The sequence below is a fragment of the Mizuhopecten yessoensis genome, unplaced genomic scaffold, assembly GCF_002113885.1.
Source record: "Mizuhopecten yessoensis strain PY_sf001 unplaced genomic scaffold, ASM211388v2 scaffold7473, whole genome shotgun sequence".
Lineage (NCBI taxonomy): Eukaryota > Metazoa > Mollusca > Bivalvia > Pectinida > Pectinidae > Mizuhopecten > Mizuhopecten yessoensis.
Window position 1 is genome coordinate 2,655,090 of NW_018407065.1, and position 13,441 is coordinate 2,668,530.

Below are 13,441 nucleotides of genomic sequence, written 5' to 3' on the forward strand. Positions count from 1 at the left end.
TACATCCTACTACAATAGGGTGACATCGTACTACAATAGGGTTACATCCTACTACAATAGGGTTACATCCTACTACAATAGGGTGACATCCTACTACAATAGGGTTACATCCTACTACAATAGGGTTAAATCCTACTACAATAGGGTAACATCCTACTACAACAGGGATACATCCTACTACAATAGGGTGACATCCTACTACAATAGGGTTACATCCTACTACAATAGGGTAACATCCTACTACAATAGGGTTACATCCTACTACAATAGGGTTACATCCTACTACATTAGGGTTACATCCTACTACAATAGGGTACCATCCTACTACAATAGGGTTACATCCTACTACAATAGGGATACATCCTACTACAATAGGGTTACATCCTACTACAATAGGGTTACATCCTACTACAATAGGGTTACATCCTACTACAATAGGGTTACATCCTACTACAATAGGGCAACAGTTTACTACAATAGTCACAACCTACTCAGTCTGAGACGTAAGGCACTAGTCCGATGCCAACAACTAGTAAATTTAAGTCTGGACTAGTATTGAAAATATTTAACTAGTCCGACTGGACTAGTGGCAATTTTCCTCCAAAACAATGGAAATATTATAAATGGTATATATTTTGCACTATAAAGCTTGTCACAAGTTCTAATCCTATTGTAAAATACGGTATTCGTCGAAGCTTCAAAGTTTCAATGAGCGATCGCGAGACTGGGTTCCGGATTTTAGTAGTTACCAAACATTACTTCTGGTTTATAACCACGTGAAACCAACCATGGCAATGTTGCTAAGTTGGAGGAAAGGTTCAAAACCAGCTAAGCCTGTCCGTGAACAGACAGAAAAGATTGCTCCAACACGAAAGAAAAAATTACGGTTCTGGCTCGTGCTTAAAGGCTCGATGGAAACAACAGTAATGCTGTATTAGAGATAATTGGCGATCATGTTCCGTGCTCCGTTTCTTTAGTTAATTATTGAGAGACATTTTGTTTTGATTTCCAATATTTTTCCAATTTAGATCACAATTTACACTTCATGCTGTAAAAAAGACCAGTCTGTAATTTTGACTAGGAAATTCACAGTTGGACTATTAAAATCATTGGTTCACTAGTCCAAATGACTAGTAAGGAAAATAGTTAACGTCACAGACTGCCTACTTCGATAGTCACAGCATACTACCATAGTCTCAGCCTACTTACTACATAAGGGTCACAATCTACTACAATAAGGTTACATTCTCAGGTACGGGATAGCACCAAATTTAAATACAGAAATATGATAATCAAAGAATAAAACATAATTAGTAAAATGTCCATGACCAAAATTCTAGTAGGTTTATATAGGCTAGTGCTCATGTCTACCTACTACGTACCATATCCCACCTACCCTAGCTACATGTACTTGGCCCATGTGTACTGGGACCTGTATAGTGTGTCCTGTCTCCATTCTCCGATCACACCACTAATGTTGTGATCAACTAGCTAGTGGACGGACAGGAGAACTACTTATATAAAAACCAGTAAGCAAGGAAGGGGAAAATAAAGGAAATCTTAGTTGAAATAAAAGCTTAATGATATATCTTCAACTCCTCTTCTATTTAAATAATTAAGCAAATTGTGTTTAATCGGCATGGTCAGTTTACACCCTACCTGTCGGGTTTTGTCATCCTCTGGAGATGTAGATGCTAAGCTAACATAGCTGGACTGGTGAAAAACACATTATGGGTAATATATTGTATACTACAGTCTCACACTCACACTACAGGGTCAGGCACTGCCTGTCTGTAGGCAATATATTGTATCCTACAATCTCTCACTCACACTACAGGGTCAGGCACTGCCTGTCTGTAGGCAATATATTGTATACTACAGTCTCTCACTCACACTACAGGGTCAGGCACTGCCTGTCTGTAGGCAATATATTGTATACTACAGTCTCTCACTCACACTACAGGGTCAGGCACTGCCTGTCTGTAGGCAATATATTGTATACTACAGTCTCTCACTCACACTACAGGGTCAGGCACTGCCTGTCTGTAGGCAATATATTGTATACTACAGTCTCTCACTCACACTACAGGGTCAGGCACTGCCTGTCTGTAGGCAATATATTGTATACTACAGTCTCTCACTCACACTACAGGGTCAGGCACTGCCTGTCTGTAGGCAATATATTGTATACTACAGTCTCTCACTCACACTACAGGGTCAGGCACTGCCTGTCTGTAGGCAATATATTGTATACTACAGTCTCTCACTCACACTACAGGGTCAGGCACTGCCTGTCTGTAGGTAATACATTGTATACTACAGTCTCTCACTCACACTACAGGGTCAGGCACTGCCTGTCTGTAGGTAATATATTGTATACTACAGTCTCTCACTCACACTACAGAGTCAGGCACTACCTGTCACAGCCAGGTGAACTAGCCTTATACCACAGATTAGGAAACTTCAGGGCTGGTATCCATGAAGCCATTCTCATGCTCAAGATTGAATTTTGCACTCAAGCCTTATTTATCGTTCGGGTTATAAATTAATAAAAAAGTCTTATTTATCAACGGTTTGGAAATATTTTAAGAGACTTAAAGCCAAATACTGTTTTAGATGATTACAATTGACTTTTTGAATGTTTGACACAATTTAAATGAGTTACAAGAAAGTTCGTTTGAGCACAGAATTCATGCTTGAGCATGAGAACACTTATATGAATGCCGGACCAGATCTTTTCTTCTATTTCATATGTATCTCTACAGAAGCTTGTGTTTTGAGACTTTTTTGTTATTCATAGAAATAACATTTGACAAAAAATAGGCTTATCAAAAAGAAATCAGACAGAGGGGTGTTCAATTTTGCTGGCGTGATACCCAAGGCTAGTAGGTAGATTATATGTAAGGGCTAGCGAAAAGTTTCAATATTCATTTTGTGAATATAGAACAGGCAAGTAGAATTTTTTAAACTTCCTTGCAGGCTAGCTGTACTTAAAACATGAAATTGTACACCCCTGGCTCAGCATTTGGTTCAAGACTTAAAAGTAAAGTATGTTCAAATAATTCTGAAAATATACACAAAAACAGTAGAATATTTTAAAAAAGCTTTAAAGCCTAAGATATTTTGATACTGAAAGAAGTAATACTGATCTACAGAAGAATTCACTACCTGCAGCATAGAATTGAGGAAAAAAATCATGATGAAAACAAATCCATTTTTAGCTTATATGATATACATGTCTCTACACGTTATCTCTTAAAGCATGTTTTCTGTCCACAAATAGTGGCGTAAATTAAAGCAAGAGGCCCAGAGGGCCTGTATCGCTCACCTGAATATGTTTTAAATAATTGGTATGAAGTAAAGATATACCACTCCATGGTAGGTGCTGTAAGTACATATGAAATTTCAGAAAGATCCATCCAGTACTCGAGATATAGCGAGAACAAACTTCAAACAGAGCCCCACCCCTATGCCCCTAGTGGGGTCATACCCACCAATTATACATAATTGAGACCCCTTGGTCCAAGGATGCTCCAGACTAAATATGGAAAAAATCCCTTAATCTTGATGGTCGAAGAAGGATTTAAAAGGTTTTACCTCTATTTCTCCTATTGGCCCCTGCCCTTCTGCCCCCTGGTAACCACACCCACTGCATATACAAAATTGAGTCCCCTTGGCCCAAGGATGCTCCAGACTATGGTAAAAGAAGGATTTTAAAGGTTTTACCTCTATTTCCCCTTTTAGGCCCCGTCTCTCTGCCTCCAGGGGGGGTTAGACACACCGTTTATACAAAACTGGTTCCCCTTCACCCAATGATGTTTCATACCAACTTTGGACAAAATCCTGTCATTCGTACAAAAGAAGAAGGTATTTGAAGAATTTGCTATGTTTCCCCTATTGGGCCCCTCCCTTCTGTCCCCAGGTGGGCCACACTCACTGTTTATACGAAATTGAGTCCCTTTTGTCCAAGGATGCTCCAGACTAAATTAGGATAAAATCCCTCAATCCATATGGTAGAAGAAGGATTATAAAGGTTTTACTTCCATTTCCCCTATTGGGCCCAGCCCCTCAGGTCCCAGGGGGGCCACACCCACCGTTTATACAAAATTGGTTCCCCTTTACCCAAGGATTCTCCACACCAAATATGGAACAAATCCTTTCATTCCGACAGAAGAAGAAGGATTTTAAAGAATAATTTGCTATGTTTCCCCTATTGGGCCCCACCTCTCAGGCCCATGACGGGCCAGACCAATGGTTTATACAAAATTGGTTCCCCTTTCAACCAAGGATGCTTCAGACCAAATATGAAACAAATCCTTCCATTCCTACAGAAGAAGAAGGATTTTAAAGAATTTGCTATATTTCCCCTATTGGGCCCCGCCCCCCAGCCCCCAGGGGGGCCACACCCACCATTTATACAAAATTGAGTCCCCTTGGCCCAAGGATGCTCCAGACTAAATTAGGATAAAATCCTTTAATCCCTATGGTAGAAGAAGGATTTTCAAGGTTTTACCTCTATTTCCCCTATTGGGCCCCGCCCCTCTGCCCCCGGGGGGCCACACCCACTGTTTATACAAAATTGAGTCCCCTTGGCCTAAGGATACTCTAGACCAAATTTAGTCAAAATCTACTTGGTCGCTCAGGAGTAGTAGCGTTTTAAAGGAAAAGTTGACGGACGGACGGACGACGGACGACGGACGACTGACGCTGCGTTATGGCATAAGCTCACCATGGTCCTTCGGACCAGGTGAGCTAATAATATTACATGTACATGTAATGGCTTGATGTAGGAGAGATGGCAATGGGTATGATTTGATTTCATACAGAGATCAGCGTTGATATCTATGTCATAGAGTCATCACTAGGAGATATCTATCTCAGATGTCATGTGTGGAGATCTCTGTCATACTTATGTCACTAGGGGATTAATAGAATCTCTCATCCCCTTGGGGGTGAGATAAGAGAATTTTTGTTTGGAATCGAGTGTTTGGCAACTTAAGAATTTTTCCCTGAGGGTTGAAATTCTCCTATCACACTCACAAGGGGATGAATGATTCTTTTTCTCTTACCCTGTTCTCCCAATGTGTATCATATACACAATGTAATGATAACGTTGACGTGACGTTGATGGATTGTTGATGTGACGTCATTGTATTGTTGAAGTGACGTCATGCCATTGTTATGAATAAGGGAATCCCCCCATCTCAACCCTAGGGTGAGACAAGGAAATCTCACACCGGTAAAAGTGCAGATACACCTGTCCAGGGTAAGAAAAATCAATTTCTCCCACCCTTCACAGGTGTGTCTCCCTTTTAAGCTGGAAAAGATTAGCTTGTCACCCCCTAGGGGGAGATGGCCTCGTGCAGAATGACGCGATCTAAGTCATAACAATTGTATGACATCGTGTCATCAATGCATTGACGTCATGTCAACAGTATACACAGCAGACCATGAAAGACAACTCTGGATTAGCTGGGAAAACATGCAATCACCGCTTATATTTATGCAATCACCACTTGTCAGCAGATTTGTGAGTGAAACAGGATTGAAGAAAAACATCTCCAACCCTCGGGATGATATTCTTGAATGTCTTACCCTAGGCTAACATTTGAGAATATCATCCCGAAGGTTGGATGATTCTCTTAGTCTTTAAACTGTAATTAGTAGATATCTTTTTCATACCGATGTCAGTATTGGATATCTTTTTCATACAGATGTCAGTAGTGAATATCTTTTTCATAGAGATGTCAGTAGTGGATATTTGTTTCATACAAATGTCAGTAGTGGATATCTGTTTCATACCAATGTCAATAGTGGATATCTTCTTCATGCAGATGTCAGTAGTGGATATCTTTTACATACAGATGTCAGTAGTGGATATCTTATTCATACAAATGTCAGTAGTGGATATCTTTTTCATACATATGTCAGTAGTGGATATCTTTTTCATACAGATGTCAGCAGTGGATATCTGTTTCATACAGATGTAAGTAGTGGATATTTTTTTCATACAGATGTCAGTAGTGGATATCTTTTTCATACAGATGTCAGTAGTGGATATCTTATTCATACAGATGTCAGCAGTGGATCTCCGTTTCATACAGATGTAAGTAGTGGATATTTTTTTCATACAGATGTCAGTAGTGGATATCTTATTCATACAAATGTCACTAGTGGATATCTTTTTCATACAGATGTCAGCAGTGGATATCTTTTTCATACAGATGTCAGTAGTGGATATCTTATTCATACAAATGTCAGTAGTGGATATCTTTTTCATACAGATGTCAGCGGTGGATATATTTTTCATACAGATGTCATTAGTGGATATCTTTTTCATACAGATGTCATTAGTGGATATCTTTTCATACATATGTTAGTAGTGGATATCTTTTTCATACAGATGTCAGTAGTGTCACTAGTGGATATCTTTTTCATACAGATGTCAGCGGTGGATATATTTTTCATACAGATGTCATTAGTGGATATCTTTTCATACATATGTTAGTAGTGGATATCTTTTTCATACAGATGTCAGTAGTGTCACTAGTGGATATCTTTTTCATACAGATGTCAGCGGTGGATATATTTTTCATACAGATGTCATTAGTGGATATCTTTTCATACATATGTTAGTAGTGGATATCTTTTTCATACAGATGTCAGTAGTGTCACTAGTGGATATCTTTTTCATACAGATGTCAGCGGTGGATATATTTTTCATACAGATGTCATTAGTGGATATCTTTTCATACATATGTTAGTAGTGGATATCTTTTTCATACAGATGTCAGTAGTGTCACTAGTGGATATCTTTTTCATACAGATGTCAGTAGTGGATATCTTTTTCATACAGATGTCAGTAGTGGATATCCATGTCATGCATAAATAACAAGTAAACATCTATGTCATATTGCTGCCACAAGTGGATATCTGTCCCATAGGGTAGTCGATACCCTCATATAGTTGGGATGTGTTGATACATTTGTATGTCTGTATGTATACTTACTTCTGTCATTTCCTTCGTTGTTTCATTTACATTTTTCGTTCTCTCTTTCTCATACTTTGACAGCTCTGTATAGATTATATGCTCCAAGTCCTCTTGATCTTCCTGTAAGTATGCATAAATAATATTAAAAATGAGATGTGGTTAATTTCTTGAGATTTTGTATACATATCATATTTCACTGGACTTAATTGACTGAGTATCTTGTGATCTTAAACTTGCCTGACATTAAATTTTGAGATTTTGTACTTACCTGGTACCTGATGTATTGAGATTTTGTACTTACCTGACACAAAATATTGAGATTTGGTACTTGCCTGACATGAAGAATTGAGATTTTGTACTTTAACCTGACATGAAATATTGAGATTTTGTACTTTAACCTGACATGAAATCTTGAGATTTTGTACATGCCTGACATGAAATCTTACGGTTTGTACTTTACCTAACATGAAATATTGAGATTTTGTACTTGCCCGACATGAAATCTTAAGATTTTTTACTTTACCCGACATGAAATATTGAGATTTTGTACTTTACCCGACATGAAATATTGAGATTTTGTACTTTACCTGACATGAAATATTGAGATTTTGTACTTGTCTGACATGAAATCTTGAGATTTTGTACTTTACCTGACATGAAATCTAGAGATTTTGTACTTTACCAGACATGAAATCTTGAGATTTTGTACTTGCCTGACATGAAATCTTGAGATTTTGTATATCTTTCTGTAAAGTTGCTATCTTCATGGCTTTGACAGGGTATTCTTTATCCTATAATATAAACATACCAATTAAATCAATTTTAGAAACACATACATGTAGTTCAGAAATATGTGAAAATGTTGTATGCATGCTACCATGCCAATACAACATATCAAAAGATTTTTAAAGAAAATACCTGAATCAAGATACAAATCTTTTCATATTGGAGAAGTAACTTGGAATGTATCTTAAAATACGTAATGACTACTATTTATAGTTGAACTTGAGATAAATCATTTTCATTAATATAAATTAAGTCAATTTATATCTACGTGCAAGTCACAAATTGTTGTACTTAATTTGTACTTAATCTGCATCAGATGATTACCTTTTACATGAGTTCTGTTACTTACATGTATATATCTTACCTAGACAGACTGATTCCAGTATGCATCTCTTACTACATACCTTATAGTTCATCAGGACGTGTAGTTCCTCCTGTCTCTGTTTCAAATACTCATCTAATTCTGACACCTGCTTATTTAAAGCTGAAAAACACATTTTTGTGAATGGTATAGGGAAAAAAATCACAATTAAATTCTTGTACATCGACAGAATATTTCACTATCCACAGACAAAAGTTTGGTTTTATAAGGTTAAGCATCCTAATAACAGCTGAGGTCACTTTAACCCTTTCACCCCTATGTAACTTTAGTAGACTCTACCATGCATTGATATGGATGAGTCCATTATGGTCTACGGTGTTGAAAGGGTTAAGGGTGTACCTTCACGTGAGTAATGTAAGTGTGCTTGTGTTTATGGGTTAATGACAATGTGTATGTGTTTATGTGTGCTGGAGGCAGGGTATGTTGGTGTATTTGACAGACAAAAGCTCCATTGCATCTAAAGATATTTTGAAAATATTCATTCTACAGGTGTAAGTATCTACAATTTATATAGTACATTAATACTATAGAACCACATGTCAAATTAATTTTCACAGCTTTCTGAATTAAGAATTCAGTTGATGGGAGCATCAGAATTGTAGCACTTATCACAAAACCATTGGTGAAGCTTGAACATTTGACTCTGAACAGACAACACTGTCATGTTTTGGAAATGATTATTCCGTCTTTGCGTATTGCAGAGTTATCTTCTCTTGTGAGCAGGTATTGATTGTTACGTCATTGGTTTGTGTGAGAAAATTACGTTGTTTTCTCAAAAATTGATGACGTTGCTCTCACAAACCAATGACATTATAACATTCAATACCTGTTCACAAGAGCAGATAACTCTGTAATACGAAAAGACGGAATTCATGACTCCCTAATCAAGGGATGTCTAGAAAATGCAAGAAATTCCAATATCTTTTTGTACACTTCAATATAATATATGTTCATTCAAAGTTTCCCTCCTTCTAGTCTCATTAAAAATTTAAGAAGTTGAATTTGGATCCCTATTAAAACCATTATGTATATAAACAACGCCAACACTCACATCCAAGTTTGTTCTTTGTCCATGTGGTTGTTATATCTAACTCTCTTTGGGCAGTTTCAAACTCGTTACCAAAGTTTGTATTTATTGTGGTGATACCGCCCTGAAATCATACAAAAAAACATTTTAATTTCCGGAAACCCCCCCCAAAAAAAATTTATGCATAGGAAACAATCACAAAATTTGGTGAAATGAACAATTATCAATTACCGGTAGATACACCTAGGGGAGACAACTGTAACATGCATATCAATGCTATCATTCACACTACATGTAATACAACTGGACTCAATGTCACAAACTTTCCTTTGATTTCATTTGGACATTTAAATCATTCAAACATTACATCTCTCGTTTTTTAATTTGATTTCATTTACAAAAAGAAAATAAATTGGTGCTGTTACCTCAACCTCATCACCAAATACATCAAGTATTATTTAGGTGATCTTTTTTCAAAAGAAATAATAACCCTTTAATTGCTTTACTGCCTTTATTTGTTTGGGGATGGCATTATAAAGGGGTTGACTGTTTGGCAATAAACCAAAGGAGACATTTAAAGGAATTGGTGAGAAAAAAAGGTCTGTGAAATACATTGGCATTAAGTGAAGGTATACATAATAAAGTGAAAGGCATTATATTGAGTTTTTTCTATACTTGGGGCTATTCCAAATGTGAATATATTGGGGCAGAGAAGCACTTGTAATAAATAATATTAAAATGATAAGATCTAAATAAACTGTTTGCATTGTAAAGTGTGATCCAGGAAAGAAGTGTTCGTAGTAGGACCGCCTTTCACCCTGCCCGCTTGTATACATTTACTTCTGGAATTAACTGCCTCATATTAATTCACTTACTCTGTATTTTTCGTATCTTCGAAGCAAACCTTTCACATGATCCATAGTGTGCATTTCGTCATCATCTATTTCCGCCTTTAACTTTATATTCTCCTCAAGTCTTGTAATCTTGTCAAGGTCTCTAAATTCAATATCATGAAAATGCAATGCATATAAAATTATTTTAATTTGACTTTTCCTTTTTAACATAGAGCTTGGCATGAAAATGTTAACTAATTTCCTACCATGTCTGTTATGTAACAACATTTTTCATTGGCCAACAACAATGGTACAACAAGCCATGTGTATGTCCCATTAATGTATTGCTGTTCTAACCCACATAATTAAATAAATGAATTACTTTCTAAACTGTAAGAAAAAGTAGCACTGTCAGTGTCAAACTTGTGGTCTTTTGATGTTTGTGATCAATCAGCAAACTTAGGTTCCAATGCTTTATTTTTCAGTCAAAACTGCATTTTGTAATACCTGAGGTGTTAGAATAGATATAATAAGGATACTAGGTCAATCATGCCTATGTGTATATAATATATTAAAATGTCAGGATACTAGGTCAATCATGCCGGTGTGTATATAATATATTAAAACGTCAGGATACTAGGTCAATCATGCCTGTGTGTATATAATATATTAAAACAGACAAGGATACTAGGTCAATCATGTCTATGTGTATATAATATATTAAAACAAAAAAGAGAAAAGGATACAGTTCATGGTATCTCTTTTGATATTCTTCTAGCGTCTTCTTTCTTGTCCTTATTCTCAGCTGTAAAAAGGAAGTTTATTTTTATTGAAACATCGTAACTATTATTGATTACAGTGAGATTTTTCTTTTAGAAATTTGGTTTATTTGAGAATTTACAGCTACAAAGCAGTTGAAACTGGACCAAGTCAATAAAAGGAATAAATATTAACACTGTATTATACCTTAATAGATTGAAGGTATTTTTTGTCTACTAATTTCTGATTCTTGGTTATTATTACATCTGATTAGTGCATGGAATTGTGAAATAGTCCTAATTAACACCCACTCTACTTTCTATCATTCAGTGTCATGGGCATTTACTGGCTGGAATATGATATAGCCTCCAAAAACAGACTTTTAAAAAACAAAAATCCTAATAAAGACCTTGAAAGAAATCTGCACCAGCTTTGAATTAGTACCGTTATGCACATGAATGTTCAGCTGATCTAAACCATGAAATATCAATCTTTGATCACCAGGCTGGTATATTTTACCTCCCTGGCCTCACAAACAACAAAGGGAAGGTTAATTACCTCAATGATTTTTACCCTCTCCACTCTTTCTTTGTCCAGTGATTTTTTCTGAGCCGCTTGTTTCTTCTCCTTCAGTGTGGGTATGTGTCCACCCCTGCCAGGCCCCGTTCCATGCTGACAGCTATCAGCTGACTTGGCAGTGCGGCGAATAGTCACAGATTTGCTTCCTATACAACAACAGTTTCATGAAATCAAAGTTACATAAGTATAGTGTGACTTTGCATTTAATCAACACTTACTGGTACATGTATATAAGAAAACCCTATATCATTTAAGTGCGTATGACAAGAAAGTTATTTACTGTAGTTTCACTGATAAAAAAACAACAACAGAAATGTGACTCTGATAAACTACTGTCAAAATTTTCAATATCAAAAATGCATGTACTAAAAAGTGTGTATTTTGAATTACAAAATTAAAATGCAGAGTAAACACACCAAATCCATACAAATATGCAGGCCAGATGAGGTGCTGTGATTTTAATGAATTGTCATAACAAATTCATAAAGACAAAAGACATTAGGATTATGGTGAATGAGAAATATGACATTTCATTTGTATGTTATCAAATATAAATCAAATTTTAAATCGAAGAGTGAAACAGATCAGGATGGTCTCTCACCTTTTGGAGGGGGTGGAGGGCGTGTCACTGGTTTGTTCTTTCTTGTCCACTGATCATAGTCCGTAAAGTCAACATTGAACTGATTTCCTAAGGATTTCAGCAGTTCATCTTTACCGAATTGAGTCCTGTCTATTTTACCAGCAGCCTTTCTTCCCCAGTCTGCCATAATGTTTTGTTAATACATGTATGTATGTCTTTTATTTTTATAATCAAATCCTTTGAATAAACCTACAGCTACTGCTGGATTCCCTTTAATACCTAAAATTAAGAAGAGAATGGTTCATAATTGGAGCTAGGACACTTAACTAAACTCATATGTCAATATATTGTATTACTTACTGTATATGAAATGGTGCACAGTAGAACCACATTAGTTTATATTATGCCTCATACCTTTCAACTGACCTAAATCTGTCTGATCACAAAATATTGCAGCTTATAACCAAATGAAAATTATGATCTGATCTAGCGACTGTCTTGTCTTGTACTTCAATGTCCCTCCCCTAGTTGGAATGCCAGGGTAGGTTACACTTATATTTTGATATTATAACTTCAACCAGATATTCAGCAACATGACCACAGTAATGAACAATGATTACTGTATTACACAATGTTCTACCTATAACACCTACTAACTGAACTTGAAAATACAATGCATAGCAGCATGATAGGTCCACACTTGAGGTCTACTGTAGACACTGTACAGTAGTCCAATTCGGTTTTTTGCTTCACATTAACGTGATCTAATCATGGTTCATCTGTTCATAGTTTGCTAAATCCGATTTGTCACTTCTGAGCCTACCAATACTAGTACTGTAGAGATATATTTTAAAAGTACTTTACGTCCTATCTGAGCTGAATTGTTTGTATACAAAATACAGGAAAAACACAAAAAGTTCATAGACGGAAGCGTGCTCACCTTAGTGAATACTTATTAAGTAAAATAACAATTACCTTAGTTATTACATAGTGTCTCGTCAACTGTAAGAAACAAACAGCTTACTTTATGTACACGCCGTTTGGCTTGGCCAGATCATTATCTTTAAGCTTACTTTATGTACACGCCGTTTGGCTTGGCCAGATCATTATCTTTCTGACTGCCGCCATTTGTAAACAGTTTCCATAGCTATAAAGGAGAACGCTGTAAAGGGAAATAACTCCAAATCGAATTTTCCCCCTCCAGGAAACTGAATTTATTTTAATTATATCTACTTTTAAATTTTCTTTTCTCGATTTTCCGTATGTTTATTTTAAATTCGTTAACTTTAACTCGACTTGTCATACAGATTTTGGTACTTCCGTTAAAGTGAACTGAGAAACTCGCACTGAGGAACCTCAGTGAGGATATGATGCCGGGGCGGCATTTTTACCGAAAATTGATATAAATCCATAAAACGTGTAAAACTACGCTTTAGAAATACCTTAGCTTAGGTACAAATATATATATAGCTGTAACAATTTATCAGGTCCCTGTGGTAGAACT

At 36.3% G+C, this 13,441-nt stretch overlaps 1 protein-coding gene across 3 annotated transcripts in view; it reads right to left on the bottom strand.

Moving 5' to 3' along the window:
- LOC110453630 (uncharacterized protein C20orf96-like) overlaps nucleotides 1-13,092 on the bottom strand; it is a 24,331-nt gene extending 11,239 nt beyond the window's left edge. The window contains exons 1-9 of one of the 3 annotated variants that reach the window (XM_021502659.1): nucleotides 12,913-13,085; nucleotides 11,959-12,216; nucleotides 11,337-11,503; nucleotides 10,766-10,824; nucleotides 10,062-10,161; nucleotides 9,211-9,310; nucleotides 8,182-8,261; nucleotides 7,705-7,782; nucleotides 7,010-7,111 (exon numbers count right to left, since the gene is read on the bottom strand). In XM_021502659.1, coding sequence (XP_021358334.1) covers nucleotides 7,010-7,111; nucleotides 7,705-7,782; nucleotides 8,182-8,261; nucleotides 9,211-9,310; nucleotides 10,062-10,161; nucleotides 10,766-10,824; nucleotides 11,337-11,503; nucleotides 11,959-12,124 — 852 coding nt within the window. In that variant the 5' untranslated portion in view covers nucleotides 12,125-12,216; nucleotides 12,913-13,085. Of the gene's footprint in view, nucleotides 1-7,009; nucleotides 7,112-7,704; nucleotides 7,783-8,181; nucleotides 8,262-9,210; nucleotides 9,311-10,061; nucleotides 10,162-10,765; nucleotides 10,825-11,336; nucleotides 11,504-11,958; nucleotides 12,217-12,912 lie in introns of all 3 variants that reach the window. The other 2 variants (XM_021502660.1, XM_021502662.1) reach the window with 2 other exon arrangements.
- Nucleotides 13,093-13,441: the final 349 nt, after the last annotated feature.